At 44.2% G+C, this 24,572-nt stretch overlaps 1 protein-coding gene across 4 annotated transcripts in view; it reads right to left on the reverse strand.

Moving 5' to 3' along the window:
- The window catches only part of STXBP4 (syntaxin binding protein 4), a 117,852-nt gene that overhangs the window by 51,796 nt on the left and 41,484 nt on the right, over window positions 1-24,572 (reverse strand). For all 4 annotated transcript variants that reach the window (XM_060272007.1, XM_060272008.1, XM_060272009.1 and 1 more), the window contains 3 exons: window positions 17,004-17,120; window positions 15,284-15,333; window positions 12,467-12,600 (listed from right to left, as the gene is read on the reverse strand). In XM_060272007.1, the coding sequence (XP_060127990.1) occupies window positions 12,467-12,600; window positions 15,284-15,333; window positions 17,004-17,120 (301 nt within the window). The remainder of the gene's footprint in view (window positions 1-12,466; window positions 12,601-15,283; window positions 15,334-17,003; window positions 17,121-24,572) is intronic.

Below are 24,572 nucleotides of genomic sequence, written 5' to 3' on the forward strand. Positions count from 1 at the left end.
GCATCTGCCCACCTGAAGCGTAGCGGAGTAGCTTTCAGACACAGGGAAAGTGTCGAAGCAACGATTCTTCAACATCAACTTCGCTGCACTGGCCATGTTGTGCGGATGCCTGATTATCGTCTTCCAAAGCAACTACTCTATTCCAAACTTAAAAATGGAAAGTGTAATGCTGGTGGTCAACGGAAGAGGTCTAAAGAGTCTCTCAAGGCAAGTCTAAAAAAATGTAGTATGAACACAGACAACTGGGAAACACTGGCCTGCGAGTGCTCCAGGTGGAGAACAGCCTTTACCAATGGTGTCGTGGGCTTTGAAGACACTCAAACTCAGGACGATAGGGAGAAACGTGCTAAAAGGAAGGCACGCTTGGCAAACCCTCTCTGTGATCAACTCACAACTCTGTGATCACCCGGAAACCTATGTCCCCACTGTGGAAGGATGTGTGGATCCAGAATTGGCCTCCACAGCCACTTACGGACTCACTGTTAAGACCGTATTAATGGAAGACAATCTTACTCGGCTATGAGCGATCGCCAAAGAAAAAGAAGACATCCTGTTGCACAGAGCAAGCTTAAAACAGAGCCATATGCACTAGGGCAATTGTTGACAATGCACCCCCAGCATCACTTGACCCACCCAGAAGGAAAACAACAACATCATTCTCATCTATTGAGATTCATTCTCCCTATATTTATTTATGTGTATAATTTTGTCTTTGAAAAAATGTTTCTGAGACACACCGTAGCCCTTTTGATGTTTGGCTATGTAATAAAGAAATATGGATTGACTTTGGAATATTGGTCCATACATCCCTTAGGGAAATACAATCTGGACTATAACAGGCCTGTCTACGGTTGCGATGAAAAACAGCTTTTCTCAAAAATGCAAAAAGCTCCCCCATCAATTTGCCACTCCAGGGCGGGCACCTACATGCTCTTGAGCCATGTAACTTAAAACAGGTACAATTTGATAAGCATAATTTTAAATCAGGGCAAAATAAATCTATTTCCCATGTCAGTATTTGGGATAGTTGTGACCAACAATAACAAAGGGTGTTAGAAGATTCTGCTGATGAATAATCAGACTCATTAGCAGGTAGTGAGGATGTCTCACCCTAAGTTGATCTCTCACTTGGAAAGGTAGAACAGCAACTACTGAAATGAGGGTGAATCTAATGAAACAACTTGCCCCAAAACACCTAGCGATTCTCTGCTTGATCCTGCTTTGTCCTTTCAAAGGATACAGGGCTTAGTATCCTGTATACTTTTCTACACTGGATTAATTTGTCTAGGCAATCCTACACATACTTATGGGTCCTAAAAATATACACTTCAGGTATCGTTAAGTGAAGGCTCTTTTTCTGACAGGTCTCTGGGAAATGACTGTTAAAAAAACAGAGAAAGTGCTTTAATAGTGCTTTTCTGTTTTTATTATCTGTATTTTAATAGATTTGGGTTTTTTACATTGTTTTAATTCTGTAGAGTTTAATTACTGTTTGACGCTTACCTTTCATATGTTTTTTAGCTTTTTGCATTTTATCTGTTGTGTTTTAATTCATATAAGCCACCTTGAATCCCACCTGGAAAAAAAGGTGGGATATAAATAGGATTTATACCTGAGGTCCAAGAAGCGAAGTTACAGGGAACCAGGCAGGGGGGCCTTCTTGGTAGTGGCGCCCACCCTCCCTGTGGAATGCCCTCCCATTCGATGTCAAGGAAATAAACAACGATGTGATTTTTAGAAGACATCTGAAGGCAGCCCTGCATGGGGAAGTTTTTAATGTTTGATGTTTTATTGTGTTTTTCTATTTTGCTGGAAGCCGCCCAGAGTGGCTGGGGCAACCCAGTCAGATCGGCGGCATATAAATTTAAAATTTATTTATTTATAAGTATACCCCATTGAACTCAACAGAGCCAACTTCCACATTGATGTGTACACTGTTAGAGGTTGAGATGTTTCACTACAAACTCTGCTTCACGGTATGATTCCTCCATCCCTCCGCAAAAAACCTGGGACGCTTTAATTCTTTAATCTCAGATTCAGGCTCAACTGAACTTGTACATATATTTGGAATGTTTCCCAAGTCAGAATGAACCCAGGGGGACGATGCTCAATCTTTAAATCCTTCTCTGTGCAGCTATTTTTAACTTCCAGGTTCAGAAAATGGATCCACCCTCTGGCCCCAGAGCTTTCTAACCAATTCCTACCTATTGCGGTCGACACAACCAGATGTTAAGTCTTCAGCTGCATTTAGGACTAAAGGTTTCTTTTGCATGACTTCTCGCGCAGCCTGCTGGAAGTAATTTAATGTGGCAGAACATTTCCATCCGCATTTCCTCCATCGCCCTCCTCATCTCAGACAGAATCTTTGTTGCTAAATAGTCAAGAGCTATTGACTATGGAAAAGTGTGCGTTGCTGACAGAATTCTCTATTGCTTTCCAGTGATGCAACATGTTGCTTGTGTGTGTGTGTGTGTGTGTGTGTGCGCGCGCAATCAGAAGCTGTGATCTCAAATCAAATTAGCCTGTCATAATGTATCTCTGCTCCTGTGCTCCAAGCTTTGCTGACATGTTGTGAAAACCTGGCAACATCTGAACACATTCTTTATATATTTCTGTATGCATAGAACAAGGAAACAAGTCCCATATCTGATAAGCGAAGGCACTCAATTGAAGCTTAGCCATTTTTCATTGGGATTACTTTAGAGGGTGGAAGCCTCCTCCAATTAATCATTCAGAATTCTATCTTGAGGAGCTGCCGATCCTGGTCCGACTGCACTGGCTACCAATGAGTTTCCAGGTCCAATTCAAAGTGCTGGTTTTGACCTATAAAGCCTTAAATGGCCTAGGACTGCAATACCTCAAGGACCGCCTCTTTCCATATGAACCTACCCAGAACCTAAGATCATCTTCTGCGGCCCTCCTTCATGTGCCTCCTCCTTGAAAAGTCCGGAGGGTGGCAACACGAGAACGGGGCCTTCTCTGCAGTGGCTCCCCATCTATGGAATGCTCTCCCCAGGGAAGTTCGCCTGGCGCCTTCATTATACAGCTTTAGGCACCAGGGGAAAAAAATGTTCCTTTTTAACCAGGCCTTTGGTTGACCTGATCAACATCCTATATCCTTTTAAACTAAGTCTCTTTTTTGGAGGGGGGGGGGGTTATTGGGTAATTGCTTTTATTTTGATTTTATATATTGTGATCATTTTGTGAACCACCCTGAGATCTCCGGGTGTAGGGCGATATATAAATTCAATAAATAAAAATACTGAAAATCACTGAGAGGTCTAGGGAATCTGGTACGGCAGTGTTCTTCCCATCCATTGACTATGGAAAAATGTGCATATCACACAACACTGCCTGAAGTTGTCCAGCCACCACTCGCTCCACCGCCCTGCCCCAAAACAGAGACAGGGCAGTAATTTTTTCACACTAAAGGAACCAAAAATTTGCCTTCTTCAAAAGAGGTTTGACCACTGCCTCCTTTAGGACAGCAGGGACTGCCCTACCCCTCAAGGAGGCAATCACATAGAATCACAAAGTTGGAAGGGACCCTGAGGATCATCTAGTCCAACCTCCCACAATGCAGGAATATGCAGCTGTCCTGTAAGGGGATCGAACCTGCAACCTTGGCAATATCAGCACCTGCAAAGTTCACCTACTTGTTTTAGTATCACATGATAATCTACACTGAACCTAAACTGAAGATTGAATTATAGTAATTCTGAAGGATAGGAAAATTACAGGAATACGTCCAGGAAGTGCTATTACTGAAAGGTATTATAACTCCCATTATATTTTGCTTCCTGTCTAGAAAACGAATCAAGTCAGTGCCTGACCATCAGTTCTGAAGGCAGAATGTGTTTAGCAAGCTGTTCAGATAGCCATCCTAAGGAGAAAGTGTCTAGGGTGAATTTATACATTGTTATTTTCCAATTTAAGGTGTCTTTCTGCTGTCACCCCACAATGAAAATTCACACAGAGCCTGGTTTTATCAATGAGTTCCATTTAGTTGCCTGGTCATGGCAGTACAGGATTAATATTTTTAATAAATTATGGGGCGTATGACCACTGTGTGAAGTGACTGCAAGGAAACAACTTGCATGAAAACTGTGATTGTGTGAACACACCTTTAGTTTTCCTTTTAGAGGTGTGGGTGTGTGTCACAACTTACACAGGGAGCAATCTATATAGAGGGGAAAGCCAAATCCAAAAATATAGAAGAGGGCTTGGTGCCTTAGGATAGATCTGCAGATTTGGAGCAATGGAAGAGTACCAAGAGCTCACCTCAAAGCCTTATGACATGGTTTCAGTGCAGAATCACCTTTCAGGGATCAGGATTTCGGAGTAGGCTGGGCTTTTTATATGCAGGGATGCTAGTTATGAGTGTAGGGGGCCAATATTGGTATCTTCCCATCAGTCTCATATGAAAACACACCTGTCTAATCATGGCCGTCTTAATTTCATGATATAATATTCTGAGTATGGATCGTAATGAGTGAGGGTTGGATTTTATCCAGGGAAGAAGGTATATTATTTTCCCCCCATTAGCCAGTCTGGCATTGAAAGTTAGCAGCCATGCCATTCACTTCCTATTCTCTAAGAGGGTTTAAGAAACCAGCCTTTCAACAATTTTGCCAGTGGATGTTTTCAAAGCAAATTTCCTGGTCTTGCTGTTGTATTGTAAAAACATTTCCAGCTTTCTTCCACCCAGCTGCTAGTGACGCTGAAAATTTCAGCAAGGTCACAACGGAAACAAAAGGTGAACTGAATATTGCGTAAACATCATATTCTTCCGGAATCTCTGATAACTGAAGCTTTACGCAGTCTTGAGAGAGTGTATTTTCCCTTATGATCCATCATTTTAGCTATTGAGGCTTTGCAGTGCATTGAATTCGCATGCACAGCTAAATCTACAAGGACTCAGAACTTTGTAGAGTGTGTCTCCTTTTCCGCCACCACATCTACAGAGGTTTTTGCAGGTGTCACATTCCAGATTTAATTTGAGTGCATTTTACTGCGCTGGTGCATATTTGGTTCGGATTAATCCCAAAGTGAAGTGAACCACTATAAAGAGAATCGGGCTGTTCTTCAAAGCAGATTCAACAGACTTGGGCTCTTTCTGGGAGCTTCTGGACTCATTAAAAATTATCTGTGGTGGTATAACCATGAAAACTGGTGTCTAGATCTTGGGGCATCACACCAGGACTAAGTAACTGTCATCTAGCAATCACGACTTTGCCATGTTGAAAAGGGACATAAGAATCTGGCCTAAAGTGACCACTATACAGTGGTACCTTGGGTCTCAAACTTAATCCGTTCCGGAAGTCCGTTCCAAAACCAAAGCGTTCCAAAACCAAGGCGTGCTTTCCCATAGAAAGTAATGCAAAATGGATTAATCTGTTCCAGACTTTTAAAAACAACCCCTAAAACAGCAATTTAACATGAATTTTACTATCTAACGAGACCATTGATCCATAAAATGAAAGCAATAAATAATGTACTGCAGTCACACAATCAATCAATCAGTAGCTGAATTGTGTTCCACACAGTCACGAAAACAACAAAAAAGAGCCACAAAAACAAAAACGCAAAATAATTAGCAAGAACAGACAGACCTCAGTGTAACACTCAAAACAGAGCACGTTCGGCTTCCGAAAAGGATTTGCAAATTGGAACACTTACTTCCGGGTTTGCAGGGTTTGGGTTCCAAGTTGTTTGAGTACCAAGGCGTTTGAGAACCAAGGTACCACTGTATTAAGAAATATTCAGTGATTTTTTTCTTATGGAAGTACCAGTTGGCCTGCATCTTGCTTCAACCGAGTTTTTAAAAGGAATGTATTATGTAGAACCTTCCTTTTTTTGGCAGAATTATCCGTCTCCTGTAAACCTTTTGCTATCGCCTATGTCCTTCAGTGAGTTGGGAAACTCATTCTGCTTGCATAATCGAGGTCAACTATTATTTCTCTCAGTTGACTCTAGAATATGAGGGCAATTAACTATTCTCTCCCAACTTAAAGCGAATGGATAATTACTATTATGACTATAGCAAGGGTTTTTTTTGGGGGGGGGGCTAATTGAAGAGGCAAATTATACACTTCTCTCTCCAGAAATGTTGCCACCACAGCTCAAATGCTGAGCGACTCATGAATAGCTTGAACCAAGAATGGACCACACTTCTCAGAACAACATCTGTAACAACTAAATTGTAGGGGAAACATGTTGTTTGTTGTTTAGTCATTTAGTCGTGTCCGACTCTTCGTGACCCCATGGACCAGAGTACACCAGGCGCTCCTGTCTTGCACTGCCTCCCACAGTTTGGTCAAACTCATGTTGGTAGCTTCAAGAACACTGTCCAACCATCTTGTCCTCTGTCGTCCCCTTCTCCTAGTGCTCCATCTTTCCCAACATCAGGGTTTTTTCCAGGGAGTCTTCTCTTCTCATGAGGTGGCCAAAGTATTGGAGCCTCAGCTTCAGGATCTGTCCTTCCTGTGAGCACTCAGGGCTGATTTCCTTCAGAATGGATAGGTTTGATCTTCTTGCAGTCCATGGGACTCTCAAGAGTCTCCTCCAGCACCATAATTCAAAAGCATCAATTCTTCGGCCTTCTTTATGGTCCAGCTCTCACTTCCATACATCACTACTGGGAAAACCATAGCTTTAACTATACGGACCTTTGTCGGTAAGGTGATACCTCTGCTTTATAAGATGCTGTCTAGGTTTGTCATTGCTTTTCTCCCAAGAAGCAGGCGTCTTTTAATTTCGTGACTGCTGTCACCATCTGCAGTGATCATGGAACTCAAGAAAGTAACATCTCTCACTGCCTCCATTTCTTCCCCTTCTATTTGCCAGGAGGTGATGGGACCAGTGGCCATGATCTTGGTTTTTTTGATGTTGAGCTTCAGACCATATTTTGCGCTTTCCTCTTTCACCCTCACTAAAAGGTTCTTTAATTCCTCCTCACTTTCTGCCATCAAGGTTGTGTCATCAGCATATCTGAGGTTGTTGATATTTCTTCCAGCAATCTTAATTCCAGCTTGGGATTCATCCAGTCCAGCCTTTCACATGATGAATTCTGCATATAAGTTAAATAAGCAGGGAGACAATATACAGCCTTGTCATACTCCTTTCCCAATTTTGAACCTTAACAGCATCATCTATTAAAATTTTAAATAGTTCAGCTGGAATACCATCACTTCCACTGGCCTTGTTGTTAGCAGTGCTTTCTAGGGCCCATTTGATTTCACTCTCTGGGATGTCTGGCTCAAGGTCAGCAACCACACTACCTGGGGTGTACGAGACATCCATATCTTTCTGTTATAATTCCTCTGTGTATTCTTGCCACCTCTTCTTGATGTCTTCTGCTTCTATTAGGTCCTTTCCACTTTTTTTCCTTTATTATGGTAATCTTTGTACGAAATGTTCCTTTCATATCTCCAATTTTCTTGAACAGATCTCTGGTTTTTCCCATTCTGTTGTTTTCCTCTATTTCTTTGCATTGCTCATTTAAGAAGGCCCTCTTGTCTCTCCTTGCTATTTTTTGGAAATCTGCATTCAATTTCCCGTATCTTTCACTATCTCCATCGCATTTTGCTTGCCTTCTCTCTCTATTTGTAAGGCCTCATTGGACAGCCACTTTGCTTTCTTTCATTTTCTTTTCATTGGGTGGTTTTCGTTGCTGCCTCCTGTATAATGTTACGAGCCTCCATCCATAGTTCTTCAGGCACTGTGTCCACCAAATCTAAATCCTGAAACGTGTTCCTCACTTCCACTGTGTATTCATAAGGGATTTGATTTAGATTGTGTCTTACTGGCCCAGTGGTTTTTCCTACTTTCTTCCGTTTAAGCTGGAATTTTGCCATAAGAAGCTGATGATCTGAGCCACAGTCAGCTCCAGGTCTTGTTTTTGCTGACTGTATAGAGCTTCTCCATCTTTGGCTGCAGAGAATATAATCAATCTGATTTTGATGCTGCCCATTTGGTGATATCCATGTGTAGAGTTGTCTCTTGTGTTGTTGGAAAAGAGGGTTTGTGATGACCAGCTTGTTCTCTTGACAGAACTCTATTAGCCTTTGCCCTGCTTAATTTTGAACTCCAAGGCCAAACTTGCCAGTTGTTCCTTTTATCTCTTGATTCCCTACTTTAGCATTCCAATACCCTGTAATGAGAAGAACATCCTTCCTTGGTGTCATTTCTAGAAGGTGTTGTAAGTCTTCATTGAATTGTTCTAAAACTCCATGGACAAAGACAACGGGAAACATGTTAAAGAGACATTAAAGGTAACAATAACTGATTTCATTCCATCAAAATACCTTCAACCAACATTTGCCAGTGTCCCCCAGTTTCAATGTTTTGGTTGAAAAACTCAGATTTCCGGAAAGTGGAAGGGTTTTTTTTTTTTTTGAGGCAGGCTTTGAAAAATATTATTTTTAAGCCACTTCAAGTCTATGCCTGCTGCCCTCCTAACTGCCAGTGCAAAGATAGCATCAGCTAGCAGAAGAGTTGGGGACAGCAAAGGATATTTTATTTTTAGGCACCTGCTAAGTAAAATGTTTATTGTTAAGTGTACACTTCATTAAAATTGTGTGCAGCATTGCTTTGTTTTTCAGAGAAATAGTAATTCATCATGTTTCATTTCCCCCCTCTTTCGAACAGGACTTGGCAACCTGCGACCACCAAGATGTTGTTAGATTCCCAGCTCCCATCATCAGCACAACCAACGTTGGGAGCTGAAGTCCAAAAAATATCTGGACAGGCCACAACCAGGTTGTGTCCTGGTTCCCATCCAAAACACACAGACAGAGGCTCTTGCCTGTCACATAAGAAAGAGACATTTATTAAGGAAAGTAATGGCACAGGCTCGGCAACAGAAACAGTGCTCAGGTGTCACGATTCAGAAATTCAGGAGCCGGGCAAGTAGTTCAGAACTCGGTGGAAGTGACCAAAATGTCCCAACAAGTTTCTCCATGCCTCCTGCCAAACTTTTAACGATGACATGGGGTGACTCACTTGTGAGACTCTCTCCCCTTGCGGGAATGAGATGCTTGGTTCTAGGCGACATGACCATGCCCTCTAGTTCAGTCACTGCTGCCAGATGTTCAGTCTACCCCCTCAACTGATCAAGACCCTCCCTCAGTTCTCACTGAGGTGATTGATTGATTGATTGAATTTATATACAGCCCTATACATGGAGATCTCAGGGCAGTTCACAGAAAATATCACAATATATAAAATCAAAATCAAAACAATAACCCAATACCCACCCCCCAAAAGAGCCACACCTTAAAAGGGTATAGGATGTCAATCAGGTCAAACAAATGCCTGGTTTAAAAGGAACCAGGTGTATAAAGGTGTATAATGAAGGCGCCAGGCGAACTTCCCTGGGGAGAGCATTCCACAAATGGGGAGCCACTGCAGAGAAGGCCCATTCTTGTGTTGCCACCCTCCGGACTTTTCAAGGAGGAGGCACACGAAGAAGGGCCTCAACAGATGATCTTAGGGTCTGGGTAGGTTCATATGGAAAGAGGCGCTCCTTGAGGTATTGCGGTCCTAAGCCGTTATCTGATCTGCAGAAGGATTGGAGGCGAGAGCTGTCATCTCTGCTTCCCTCTCCAAAGCAGGGAAGCCAGGGTGGAGAGGGTAGACCACCTTTCCTGTAACCCAGGTTCCTACCCTCCAGCCCCCTCCCCTCATTTCTTCCTATTCCTCCTTCATCTGACCCCATCAATCCAAGCCCAACCCCGGCGGCGTTGTGGGGCTCACGAAAGGTTGCCCACCCCTGTTTTAGAACAGCAGTGTCTGAACATCACAGAGTTATGACCAATGATAACTGCTTTCAAAATCCTGCCGCGGCTCCTGCTTTTCTCCCTGCCTCTCGTGGTAAGAGTGCTACTTATCCGTTAGACGTTCCCATTCTCTCCCTTACCTCTTAATTTGGTCTAGCTTGTTAAACAAAGCTACGGAAGCTATGGCAACGTAGCTTAAACCGAAGCTCATGCACCTAGCAATGAGAAGCCTGTAAATAATCTGCCTCCCACACCCAAGAGAAGACACTGCATTCTGTTTCCTGGGAGAGGGGAAAAAGTGGCTAGAGTGACTTTATATACCATCAACTTTTCAAATGTCTTAGTCCATACAAGGGAGGGTAGACAGAAGATTCTGGCAAAATGGGCACTAGCCTATGAAAGCTTATGGCACAGTGAATTTGGCAGCCTAAGGTATCCACTGTAGGGATGTGTATAGTTGCTAGGAGAGGATGCATTTATTAGATATTATCCTTCCTCCCTCATGTTTGTGAGTCCAGCAGAGTGTCATCCCTTTGCAGCTTGAAAGGGAAGCTTAGATAGGCTAGTTTTAGCCTTTGAGTTTAAGGCAGGGGTTCCCAACAAAATTTTCTCGAGGACCCCTCATCGAGCCGCTATTGTGACAAGGACCCCCATTAATTCCTAATCCTAAAATTAAAAAGTGAGAGCCAAATTAAGAGTCTTTTTATATTTTATATTTATACGTTTTTTACAGTTACAACAGAATACTCCATCAGTATACAGTTAGTTTTAATTTTCAATTCTTAATGAGATGAACCACTTTTTAACCAATGGTCCATTGTTAACTACGCGAACTGTAGCTTCCGTGAAAAACAACGTTTTGTTTACAAACACTACTGTTTTGCAAAGAGGCAGTGCGCGCCAAGGAGGAGGGAGGGGAATGGAGAAGACAGGGTACCTGCGCAGTAGCGCACAAATGAAGCCGACGCGCGCAAAGCATCTTGGGGAGGTGAGCGTTAGTAGAATGCGCGCGCTGCCTCTTTGCAAAACAGTAGTGTTTGTAAAGCGCCACCTAACGGCATACAGCAGAACTACTGCCTCTATCTAATTCTAGTTTTGCGCTAGACTCTGCTCATGCAGGAAGCGGCCAAAACAAAAAATCTGTTATCATACGAAATATATTTAATATATTTTTTATTCTAATAGCATCTTGCGGACCCCTCTGGCATAGCTCGCGGACCCCTGGGGGTCCCCGGACCACCTGTTGGGAACCACTGGTTTAAGGAATCCAGGATGCTTTAGGGCAGACTGGATTCTCCTGGTATTTCCTCCCCCCTTTCTCCCCCTTAAAAATATATTCACAAAAACAATCTGGTAAAAGCTAAAAGTAACATTTACCCACTCAGAAAGCTCGCTGATGAGTAACAGATAACGGCAGCTTTGTTCAGGCAAGCTTAAAATGGCAATCCAGTTACAAAGACATACTTTAGTCTAGTTTGAAATGGAGTTCTGCATGGTTCTACATTGCTGGAATGAGGTGAAAGAGCAAAGAGGAAGTGCTCAGCCAGGTGAGATTATGAATGGCTACAGGCAGTGCGAGTGGCTCTCAAGAGTCCTCTCTAGCAAAACTTACAGGAAAACTTTGTGAGCTTCAGCTCCTATCATGTGCCCATCTAGCAAGCATGCATTGTTGGTTTGACTGCATTGTAAATATTTCACAGCCCAAAGGCTTTTCGTTGCTTTCATTCACTGACTGTCCCTTCAAGGTGTGTCAGAACGGGAAAAGAAGCCCACCAAAATAAACTATGGCAGATAACCAAGCTCCGACTCTTGCAATTTATGCATGGAAGAAAAAACTCAGGAAGCCACAACAGCCCACCGGTTTTAAAATAAAACAGCAGGCTTCATATGCCCAAGTCAACATACCCCCTCAGTCATTCACAAATAGGCACTGAAGGTTCGTTTGCTATTGGACTGAGCATGTATAAAGGATATCTTTTGGTGTTAAAAGATCAGGCATCCTGGAGGTGAGCTGCAAAGAAAAGGACACCTGGTCACCTGGGGTCAATTCAGGCTCACTCCAGGTGACCAATTTCAGACTGCACTGCATTATCTCAGAAACATTTTTCCTTTGCCTCAATTTGCTGTTTACGTTCACTCAAGATCACACCTCTGCTTCAAGGAAACACAAGACGACTGCTCAGGAAGTTTGACAATGGCCTTATAACCATACCATCCACACTTCAAGTTCCAAGGACAAGGACAGCTGCAGAGATGTTCCATGTAGCTTTAGTCACTGTTAATTAGGAAGCCACCATCATCTGACCAGTTCAGAAAGCACTATATAATCTCAACATTTGCATCCCAAGTTGCTCTTCTCAACCTTTTGCCTTTCACTTGCTTTGCACATGTTGAACAATATTGCTCCCTAGAACAGGCACAATTACGGAACAGGGGTGTTTGCATTCCATATCAGCAGTTTTCTATTTCAATATCTGAATTCTTAATTCCAAAGCATAAATATTGGAATTACCTGAATTGCTATACCTATTTATTTTCACCCTTTCACTGATTGCTTTTTTCTTTTCCATTTGACAAACCGCACACAGGATGCATGGCACAACCCACAATTAGCCAAACATTTTTCTTTATAAAAAGAGAGAGAGAGAGAAAGAGAGAAAAATGGGGAAAAAACATTTAAGACTCACAGTCTGCTTCTAGAATGGCACGGACAGATTTAGTAAGTTCCTTCGCTTCTGCTGCAAGAGATGCTGGCAGAGTGCGTCCATTCCGTCCCAGGCGTGCAATGAGTGTTTTAGAGGAGAACGTGGCTTTGCTGTCACTGAAGGAGACACACACAAAATGGCCATGTTTTAGTTGCAACACTGCAGCATTCTTGCACATGGTACTGAATGCATGCTCATTTTCAGCTATAACTATGCTGCAATGGTAGTCAAGAGAGTGAGTTAGAAGAAAGCACTGTTCTGAGCCTCCAGCATAGCTTTTTATTTTTAACTAGGTAAAGGTAAAGGGACCCCTGACCATTAGGTCGTCGTGACCGACTCTGGGGTTGTGCGCTCATCTCGCATTATTGGCTGAGGGAGCCGGCGTATAGCTTCCAGGTCATGTGGCCAGCATGACAAAGCCGCTTCTGGCAAACCAGAGCAGCACATGGAAACGCCGCTTACCTTCCCGCTATAGCGGTTCCTATTTATCTACTTGCACTTTGATGTGCTTTCGAACTGCTAGGTTGGCAGGAGCAGGGACTGAGCAATGGGAGCTCACCCCATCACAGGGATTCAAACCGCGACCTTCTGATCAGCAAGCCCTAGGCTCAGTGGTTTAACCCACAGCGCCACCTGGGTCCCCTAGGAAAGTGCTAATGGTGTGTGTGTGTGTGTGTGTGTGTGTGTGTGTGTGTGTGTGTGTAAGGCCAAACCACCCAGTATTAGTACTGAAGGGCAGGCTTTACATCACTGCATCACTGACATCAAGCACAGTGCTTTACTATTTTCCATGTGTCAGTGAATGACAGCTATTATATGGAAGTACGTTCCCAGTACGCTTCCGAGCACAATTCAAAGTGTTGGCCCAGTATACCTGAAGGAGCATCTCCACCCCCGTTGTTCAGCCCAGACACTAAGCTCCAGCTCCGAGGGCCTTCTGGTGGTTCCCTCACTGTGAGAAGTGAAGTTACACAGAACCAGGCAGAGGGCCTTCTCAGTAGTGGCGCCCTCCCTGTGGAACGCCCTTCCATCAGATGTCAAGGAGATAGAGAACTACACAACTTTTAGAAGATATCTGGAGGCAGCCCTGCATCAGGAAGTTTTTAATGTTTGACATTGCATTATGTTTCTATATGTGATGGAAGCCACACAGAATGTGATGGAACCCAGGCAGATCATCGGGATACAAATAACAAGAATAATGAAGAAAGCAAAGAGACATTGATTCCTTCCTTCCAACTGGCATTTGGAGTTGTAATGAGTTTCTATGGCCATTTGGTAGGAACCAGGGCATTTGGCACCCATTCTTTTGGGTATGTCCTGAACACAAACAGGAAAGGAAGCTAAATCCGAGGAACCCTGACTATTTAGAACCTTCTGGTTGGTGTTTCTTTGGGGGGGGGGAGAGAGAAGGGGAGAAAAAGGGCCACAGCACAGTGGCAGGCACATGGTTTGCATTCCAAGGGCCACAGGTCCATTCATTGCCAATTTATTCATCTATGTCATTACACGATTCAGACGTTTGCTCCAAAAGTGGCTGGCATCAATTGAAAGCATGAGAAAGGAATATGAGTTTACAAAGACACACGTGGGTTGGGAAGTTGTGAGAAGGAAGCAAGCAAGGAAGGAAGACTTGCCCTCACAACCACCTTTGAACATCCCTCATTTCCTTGAAGTCCCAACCTGGGCAGAACCCATGTTGCCAGCGGCCCTCCAGCCTGAAGAGGTCATATTGCCTTCCTTCGGACTCCAGCTCAGAGGTCATAGCAAAAACCTGGCTGCCACCATACCACCACTCCTAAAACTGGCTGGGCTCCTTTAAGAGTAGAGGTTCCACTCAACAAGAGTGGGGCTAGCTGCTAAGGGGAAGCTGTGGTCCTGCTTAAGCCTCAGGCTGGTTTGATTGTTTTTTTTTGAGCAACAGTCAAGTCTGTTTCCTAGCCAAAGCAGCACTGGGAGCTCTCCAGGGTGCTACCTGCCCTGCTGCTCTTTTGGACCTGGACTTCTGCTTTGCCTCACCTTCCTTTGCTATGGTCTCAATTCTGCTAAGCTTGACTTACTGGCTGAAAAACTGGGCTAGTGACTTGGGGTTCCTGTCATCTATGCCTAGCAGCTCCCCACCCCATTTGTCCACCGGCTGGAGCACTGCCTAGAATGGAACAAAGACTTGCTCTAGATTGCCTGCAAGCATTCTTCCAATTCTTAGGTTTCTATTAATACATGGCGAGTGGTCATTAATGGGTTTTTTAAACCCCAAACTGGTGGCTTTATTTGTAATTTCAACATTCCTGAAAAGAAACAGGTGTTAGCTCAGGCATCCCAACCTGCGGCCCTCCAGATGTTTTGGGACTACAACTCCCATGATCCCTAGCTAACAGGACCAGTGGTCAGAGATGATGGGAATTGTAGTTTAAAACATCTAGAGGGCCGAAGGTTGGGGATGCCTGTGTTAGCTGGACTCAAAACTGAGAACTGGGGTCAAGCGCCCCTTCTACTACAGCCTCAGTTGTGCAGCTATGGGCAAGTCACTGTTTCCTAGCCTCATTTTACTCTGGGTTAAAAGAAAATGCACGACTAATTGTCCTACCACACGGGCCATTCTTAGTATTAACACAATAAAGATGATAAAACTCCTGCAAACTGAAAGCGCTACAAGAAGTGACTAGCAGAAACAGTTATTGTAAGATTCAGAAAATATTTCAATATGTATTTATATCTATTTCTAAATGTTCATTACGTACTTAGGATAATTTCACCAAATAAGCTGCAGTGGCACATACCAATCTTAGGTTTTCTTACCTTAAATTGGTCAATGAAGTAGAGGTATCCGACAGCACTTCCGGCACAACCTGTTGGCAGATAGTCAAGAAATACGGTTTCAGAAAGTTTGCTAGAGCATCATCTTTTTTCTCTGCTTAATAGGTTGCTAAACGTGAAACATCGAGACTTGTGTACCTCGCGCTTAAGATGACCTTTGCCCTGCTGGCTGAAATTCACACCTGACTCGAACCGGTAGCAAAGTTGCTGTTCATCCTAGTGGTTGCAAGATTTTTGAGTTGCGTTCATGAAGATCGGTAGCCTGATCCTACAAGGGCCTGGAAGATTTGTTGCTGCATCAGCACAAGCTAGGCAGCATTCAGCTTCTAGCTGACATTCTATGGTCTCTGCCCACATCACAGAATACTTGTGGCTTGAATCTAAACCAGTGGCGGGCAGATTTCTGGCTTGTTGGATCTACTTTTCTTTTCTTTATTACTAGAAACTCAAGGGCTTCATGTTGTAGCCTTATCAGCTGCTAAGGGTCCTTTAAGTTGCGCCCAGGCAAGACAGAGAGAGCCAATAATGACACCGGGGGTTGAATCCAGAGAAAGAGTTTAATTCTTAATTAATTAAGAGACTCTTGGTGGTTAAGCCTCACGACAAGAGTAAAGAAACACAAATTGCAAAGCTTCTTATACACTTCTTTGGGCTCCTTTTCCCTTCCTTTCTAAATGTGCCTTTCCCCCTCCTTTCTAAATGTGCGCACGCAAGGGGGTCACGCACGCAAGGGGGTCATAAGTACATATAAGGATCTTCCTGTGTCCGGTTTTGTGCATAATAAACATGCTGACTCAACAAAGCCTTCAGCCTTCAGTAAGCCTTCAGTTTACGCGTCAAGCTAGCAACTTCCAGCAGCCTTGAGTAAGACTGCGCGTCAGGCATAGCAGCTGATAAGCCCTTCTGTGTTCCAGACAGGGCCAGCTCATGCGGCCTTGATAGCTTAACATTCTGTCTGGCTTCCCCTTTGGCACACAGAGGCATAGAGGCAAAGAGAAAAGGATTTTAGGGGAAAAAGCATCCCAGGAATATGGGGCTAAGCCACACAGTCAGAATTATACAATGCAGGCTATATGATCAGATTTATAGCTCAATAACACAATTGGCAATTCTCTTCCTACAATGTCAGAGTCGGGTGCAAAAGGCATAGAATTAAATAATTTTGCTCCTCGGAGCACATACTTCAACTGGCTTTCAGTATCAGAGCTGGACCGAGCATCATCTCACACAACAGGCCACTCATTGCATTCATTTGTTTCAACAGCCAAATTCAGGTGGGGAAAAGTCATTTGGTTCCTTTTGCTAAATAGCTGGGAGATGGAGCCACTGAAAGTGACCCAGAGATCTACCAGTAGATTTTGCTTTGAAATCTTTAATGTAATTAAGTAACTTTTAAACACACCACACTACCTATGTTTATGATCTGGCTGCCCTTCAATAACGCCCTCCTTTGCTCACCACAACATTTCTGGCTACAGATTTACTACTTCTAAAGAGGCCTTGCCGCAGCAGTTTGTTTTAAATCTGGACTTCACAAACCGCAGCTGATGAATTCGTTCTTGACTTTTATTGTGCTTGGCTCCAACTGTCAGCTCTTGAGGTATAAAGAAACAAAACCCACACACCCAACAAAAAAAATGAATATAAATCAGCACGCCTTGCTCCTTTCGGGAGAAGGAAGTTGCCCAAAAGCGCCTTTTACCTCAACAAACTGCAGCAGCTTTTCAGTTGCCACCTCAAACATCTTCTTGGCAGTTTCGGATTTTCTCAGCTGGCAATCGAGCACTGTAATCCTCTTCCTTAAATCTTGGATGCTGTCCTGAGGAACAAGAAATTCAGGTAGGCTACAAAGCCAGACGCACAGGAAGTGAGGTGTCGAGGAAAGGCCAGGAAAACTTTACACTAAGTTGGTGCCCAAGAGATATTTTGGACTATAATTCCCAGCTAGCATAGTTTGAAGCATGTTAAAGTTCAAAACATCTAGAGGGAACCAGTTTGGCAAAGTCCACTCTACAAGAATGAGCAGATGGGGGGCTCATTGTATCAAGATCTGGTCCAAATCGCAGGAACTGTACAAAGGGTGCGTGCGTTTTTTGGTTTGTGAGGGGACAAATGGACTTGAAGTCTTTCATGCCACTGGAAGGGAACATCAAAAGAGTAAATCATAATGTAATAATGGTTTGGGTTGCGGACCTAATATATAGAATAAGAGAACAAGAAGAACCTACGTTTAAAGAAGATTGGAAAATGTTTATTGACTATAGGGGGGGGGAATTGTGTACACTTGAAAACGCTGGCAGCATTAAGATAAATTCAACAGTGTAAACAAATTTTGATGGATGTAATAATAGGAACCGCTATAGCGGGAAGGTAAACGGCGTTTCCATATGCTGCTCTGGTTTGCCAGAAGCGGCTTTGTCATGCTGGCCACATGACCTGGAAGCTATACGCCGGCTCCCTTGGCCAATAATGCGAGATGAGCGCGCAACCCCAGAGTCGGTCACGACTGGACCTAATGGTCAGGGGTCCCTTTACCTTTACCTTTAATAATGGAATACCGAATGGTTTAGTTTATGTAAAATACGCAGGGATTTCTGATTTGAAAAACTGCCTCCGAGATATAGATCTCTTTAAAATTAACAATCAGGTCTCTAACATGGTAAGAGAACATAGGAAAAAGTGTATTTCCCTTCCCATTAAACCAAATACACCTTTATTTAAAAACAATATTTTTAAACATTGATTACCTTCCGGGGGGGGGGGGGGATGAATAGGAAACACAGCCTAGCAGGCATCGCAGAACTACAACTCCCATCAACCCCAGCCGGCGTGGTCAACAGTCAGGAATGATGGGAGTTGGAGTGCAACAATCTATGAACCGGCTAGTCACTCTGATGTAGTCCACAATAAGGAGGTGAAGAAATGTATATCACGATAGTGCTTTTGGTGGCATGCAGCTGTAATGTGCGTTGTTTCTCCTGAAATTATGTATTACAAGACAATACAGCAGCTGCATTTCCACTTTATATAATTTCCACTTCTTCCTCTTCAAAAAAATAAATGGCACACGACAAAGGGATGTAAGAAATCATGGTTTGATAATAGTAGTAGGTGCAGTTTTCTGCTGCAATGAACGGAAGCAGAAATACACACACACACACACAATTTCACCTTTATTCCACGCATTATGTCAAATCTTTTCTCAATGCACACACGGGGAAATTATTGTGACCTCAGAGAAAGTCAGCACAATGAAGGGATGATTAAAGGTGACTCATTCTCCCAAAACCTGCACTATTTTAGCCACAGAGACTCTGCACATGTGGAGTGAATATTTCCGAATTAATATTGATCGCCTCCATCTTGCCTTCTGCACCCAGTGTGTGAGAGGTGCATACACTATACAGCAAGACAGGCTAGTTCACAAATCAGATACCCCCATGTGAAAGCTTCTCAGGAGAAAGTAAGGCCATCACTGGTCATATATGGCAGTGCTAGTTTGTGTGAACACAGCATTTAGGAGCCCTTTCACTCTCTTCCCACCCTTCAGCCCCACCTTTGAAGGTGACTTGGAAACTTCAACTAATCCAGAATGTGGCAGATAGACTGGTGACTGGCAGTGGCCACTGGGACCATATAACACCGGTCCCGAAAGACCTACACTGGCACCCAGTACGTTTCCAAGCACAATTCAAATTGTTGCTGTTGACCTTTAAAGCTCTGAATGGCCTCGGCCCAGTATACTCTACCTCCATCATCCAGCCCAGACACTGAGCTCCAGCTCCAAGGGCCTTCTGATGGTTCCCTTGTGAAAAGTGAGGTTACAGGGAAGGAGGCAAAGGGCCTTATTAGTAGTGGCTCCTGCCCTGTGGAATGTCCTTCCATCAGATGTCAAAAAGATAAACAAATATTTGACTTTTAGAAGACATCTGAAGGCAGCCCTGTTTAGGGAAGTTTTTAATGTTTGATGTTTTATTATGTTTTAAATATTTTCCTGGGAGCTGCCCAGAGTGGCTGGGGCAACCCAATCAGATGGGCAGCATATAAATAATAAAGTTGTTGTTGTTTTTCATTCAAATAGGGCTCCTCAGAATTACAAACAAATGAACTGCCTCGCCACTGTAATGGGCAGCATTTGCTTTTCCTCCTACTGGTCCATGACATTCACTAACTTCTACAGACAGGGCCTCCGCTGAGAGTGGAGTTATAACCTGTCCCTAGATGCTGTTCCCACCCACTGGCATTGATTTACAGCTGTTTTACATTGTCCCACAGAAATGGACAGCTCCCACAGATTTCTGGGGGGGGGGAGGGAAATAATAAGGCACCCTTAATGATGGGACAAATGGAAATTATAGATGTACCTTGGTTTTCAAACAGCTTAGTTCTCGAGTGTTTTGGCTCCCGAAAGCCACAAACCCGGAAGTGACTGTTCCGGTTTGTGAACTATTTTTGGAAGCTGAACGTCCGAGGGGGCTTCTGCGGCTTCTGATTGGCTGCAGGAGCTTCTTGCAGGCAATAAGAAGCCATGCTTTGGTTTCCGAACATTTGGGAATTTGAATGGACTTCTGGAACGGATTCCGTTCGACTTCCAAGGTACGACTATACTAACACGATGCAATCCCTGAAGTCAATTGCAAAGGTTTTCAAACTGTTTCAATGAGGCAAAGGGTGCTTATTTTGAGGAACTGTGAATTTCAAAACTGAGGGACTGGAGGTGCAACCCTCCACTCTGGTCATCAAGATGCAGATACAGAAAAGTGTGATCAATGGATTAGCATGCTCTGAGGGCGTGCAATGCAGCCCCATTGCCAAGCTGGTCAGGGGCTCATCAAGACCACTCAGACACCCCAAGTCTTCTGCCTTGAGCTCCACAGTGTAATGCAAGTCAGAATTTATGCGTTTGAAATAATAAATGCATGTGCGTCAAGATGGAATGCATTATCAACCATGGCAACTACTATATCTCCTATGGATGGTCCTCCCCTGCACTGCAAATAATAATAAAAACCCAGTGGAAGCACATCACTTAAACAGAGGTAGACTAAGACACTTTAAACAGCCCCATTGTTCAATATAAATTACTTCTTCACTGAAAACCAGGAAACATGAACGCACATAATACCCATAGTTTTCTTTGTCAGATCTATGGCTGTTCTCAACATCATGAAGTCTGTTTGATTAGAAAGCTTCCTTTCCTCAAAAGGGAAATTCTAAACTGAATTAGTGTTGTGATTATAAAACGGGCAATCATCTACTGCTGCTTTTCTTAACACAGGTTATTTCTCTCTGCCCTTTCTCCTAATGTGCCCATTACCTTAAGGAGAGAGAAAAGGTGGTATTGATTTAATGCAAACTCATGGTTGCTTCAATTAAAAGGAGTGTCAGTTTGAAAGCTATACATTTTTATGGAGATAACATAGAGAGGTGTCTTCTGTACCTTGTACTGCTGCGGTCACTGGCACCTACGCTTTTCAGGAACTGGTTTGGTTAAGACGTTAGAAAATCCAAATGCAAGGCCTTCATAACCAATGGCTTGAGCTTATAGCAGCTGGCATCCTTCTGCACTATCTGGCGGGGCCAGATGCAAAAGTGAGCGGCTTGAAGGATGCAACTCTTACTTTCTACAGAGGTGCGGAATCTTAAGTGTGGAAGATCCTCCTACCAGAAAAACAATTTCCCCTTTCCTTACCGGTGAAATCATGGCAAACCTTTCATTAGAACTTGATTAAAAATTGACATGGTTACCCAGAGAGTGGTTTAAAACTGCCTTGGCGCGAATTCAAACTCTGGGCTAAGAGATTGCCAGTGGTAAAGGAAGCCGCTCGGGCGCCGTGCCCAGGGCATAGCTGCCAAGTCTCCCGTATTCCCCGGGAAACCCCCGTTTTTCCAGCCGTTTCCTGCTGGCAGCCCGGATTTAAAAACAACAACCCGTAAATCCCCCGGATTCTTACCAGCCCGGGGAGGCTCCTTCTGCGCATGTCTGGAATCTCTGGACATGCGCAGAAGCGATTTCTGGTGCTGCAGCCATTTTGGAAATGGGCAGAGCATGCGTAGAAGCAACTTCCGGTGTCGCTCTGCCCAGTTCCAAAATGGCCGCAGCACGACTCCCAGTTCCGCGCAGCTGCTGATCCCGGATTTTTCAATTGGGAAGTTGGCACCTATGGCCCAGGGGCAGGGCGCACCGTGGGGCCTCCGGAGTCTGCCTGCCTCCTCCCACTCAGGCACCCTACAGCTGGAGGGGAGGCAGCGGGCGGACCGTTTGGGCAGCGTGGAGCCTGCGCGTGCCCATGCTATCGCATCTCTCCCAGGAGAGACGCATGGTTCGGGCGTGCTGCAGTGAGTGCCGCCCGACATTTTGTCACCCCCCTCAGTAGTGAAACCCAGGGTGGCCCGCACCCACAGCGCCCCCCTTCCTCTGCCCCTGGGGATGGCCCCCCCATGTACTAAAAAGCGGCAGATTTGCAAAACCCAAGAGCAATTGAGATTCGCTCTTTGAAAGAAGATAGCTATTCATTCAGATCTGACTTTGTTTTTGTTTGGTTTTTTTGGTTGGTTAGAGCAAAAAGTAACTTTTCTAAATAAGCACCTTTACTAGGCAGGAAGACCTGAGTCTCAAAGAGCCCAAATCATCACTGACAGCTCAAATATGCACTGAGCTGGCCTTGTAACTGAGCAAAAATTAGATTCCTTTTTCAGCAAGTGGCTCCCTTCAGTACTCTGCATGCCAAAAACAAATGAGCCCCTGACTCAAAGAGAAAGTCAAGGTAATCATGTTGCGTGGGCAGTTTGCGAAGAGGATGGGATTCACTAAATAATCTGGCCCAGCTGTGGGTTGTATCAGTCTGGATAACAAAAAAGTCAATTTGATGGGCATCTTTAAAAAAGGTAAAATGGGTTTTATATCATTTCTGGGAAATGCACAGATCAAGCTTTGGTAAACGATCTGGAGGAAATTATCTTCCAGCTGAGATATAGTTGTCAAACCAGAGTTTTATGTAATGAGATGCCTAAATTTATAGTAGACTAGCTGGCCCTGCACGCGTTGCTGTGCGTTAGTCTGCGAGATGGAGGGTAATATCCCCCCTTCATATCCCCCTGAGCCTCAGAGTCCCCCTGAGCCGAGGCGAGATACTGTGAAGAGGGCAGGTTTCATCCCTGTGTCTCCCCCCACCCTGTTGTGACCCATTACATATCCCTGCCCTCTATTCAGGCCCCCATCCCCCCCCCAGGCAGGCCCCTACCTCCACTTGGCAATGTTGGGCCTTGTTGCTGTAAAAGGCCTGTTTTCAGTTCTGCTGAGATCTTCAATACCTCTGCCGGATGGATGGATGTGAGTGGTGGATCTTGTGGTGGAGGCGGTGTTTGTGGGTGTGGTGTAAATTTCACAGGAAGGGAGGGGGTGTACTGTGGGAGGAAATGCACTTGAGGGCACTGTTTTACTTTGTTGAAAAAGAGGTCTGTACCTGCGCAGATGTGAGTTCTGAGGTATTTTTTTTCTAGGAACACTCAGGGAGCGGGCTGGATCGTGCTTAGGAACTTGCTTGTGTGCATGGAAATGCAACTTTTGACATGCCACACAATGAGTAAGGTGTATGCCTTGCCTCCGAGAAGATTGCATTTCGTGCATTGGTACGTGCATAGTTATCCCTTGATGGCTATAGCATTCAGTGCAAGGAATGGGGACATGTGTCCCTCCAGATATTGTTGGATTCCCATCAGCTCCAGAAACCCTGGTCAGGGCATCCTAGCAACACCAGGAGAGCCACAAGTTCCTCATCTAGTGGGTATTTACATGTGTGAATGCGCCAGAACTTCTGCATCATCTCAATTGTGGCGTTTCCCAGTGGAGTCTGTTCTAGCCATAGCAGAGGGCCGGAGGTTCTTTATACAGAATGGTTCTTTATACAGAATGATTTACTGCAAGGGAACGTGGGCCTATTTGTGGTACCTGCTCACACTTTGAAAGCTGGCAGCTAAAGGCTACTGGGTTCAAAATACAAATACAAGGTACCCGTATCTTCCAGAGTTACATAAATGGGAATTGACAGTTATGTGTCTTCCAGCTATGTGTGGGTCTTTCAGGATACGGCAAGACCACTGGATACAGCAAATCTATTATTACGAACCTGCACCTACACTAACCTAAATGAAAAGGCGGAAAAGAATGCTGGTTCCATAGTTGATGGTGCCTAGAAACTTTAGAACACAATTCTTGTATATGTCTTACTGAGTTCTTTCAGGCTCTGTGGTCCTGCCTTGTATTAGCTGTGCGCTTCCATGGCTGGGTTCTGTTGAAAACAGTTTCTCCATGAGAACCAAGAAGTGACCTCTCCAAACAACGGAATGGCTATTCTTTTATCTCTGCAGCCAGGATCTCCTGGGTGACACAGACACCGTTAGGCAATTTAACACGCATGCGCCTGTTTCCTTCCCACCCATCCCTTCTGCACGGCCCTGGCAACCCACGCTACACCACTCTTCAGGCTGACTCCATTAAGTGGCTATGGGATTGCAGCCCTGGTTTTCCATGTCTTGGAACACGCTCTTAAATTGAAATATTGTTCTATATTTATTATTCTGTATTTATTTATACCCCACCTTTTCCCCTGACAGAGACTCAAGGTGGCTTACAGATAAAAACAGCTAAGGACATAGAAAAAGAATCATTATAAAACCATTAAACACTGGTAGAATAACTTAACTCTTAAACTATAACGCTTTTATGCAACGTATTAGTTAATAGGAAAACCTATTTTCGAGGGAAGTAATAGTACCACTGTATTCTGCTCTGGTCAGACCTCACCTGGAGTACTGTGTCCAGTTCTGGGCACCACAGTTCAAGAAGGATACTGACAAGCTGGAACGTGTCCAGAGGAGGGCAACCAAAATGGTCAAAGGCCTGGAAACAATGCCTTATGAGGAACGGCTTAGGGAGCTGGGTATGTTTAGCCTGGAGAAGAGAAGGTTAAGGGGTGATATGATAGCCATGTTCAAATATATAAAAGGATGTCATATAGAGGAGGGTGAAAGGTTGTTTTCTGCTGCTCCAGAGAAGCGGACACAGAGCAATGGATTCAAACTACAAGAAAGAAGATTCCACCTAAACATTAGGAAGAACTTCCTGACAGTAAGAGCTGTTCGACAGTGGAATTTGCTGCCAAGAAGTGTGGTGGAGTCTCCTTCTTTGGAGGTCTTTAAGTAGAGGCTTGACAGCCATATGTCAAGAATGCTTTGATGGTGTTTCCTGCTTGGCAGGGGGTTGGACTGA

The sequence above is a fragment of the Zootoca vivipara genome, chromosome 2 (assembly GCF_963506605.1).
Source record: "Zootoca vivipara chromosome 2, rZooViv1.1, whole genome shotgun sequence".
Taxonomy (NCBI): domain Eukaryota; kingdom Metazoa; phylum Chordata; class Lepidosauria; order Squamata; family Lacertidae; genus Zootoca; species Zootoca vivipara.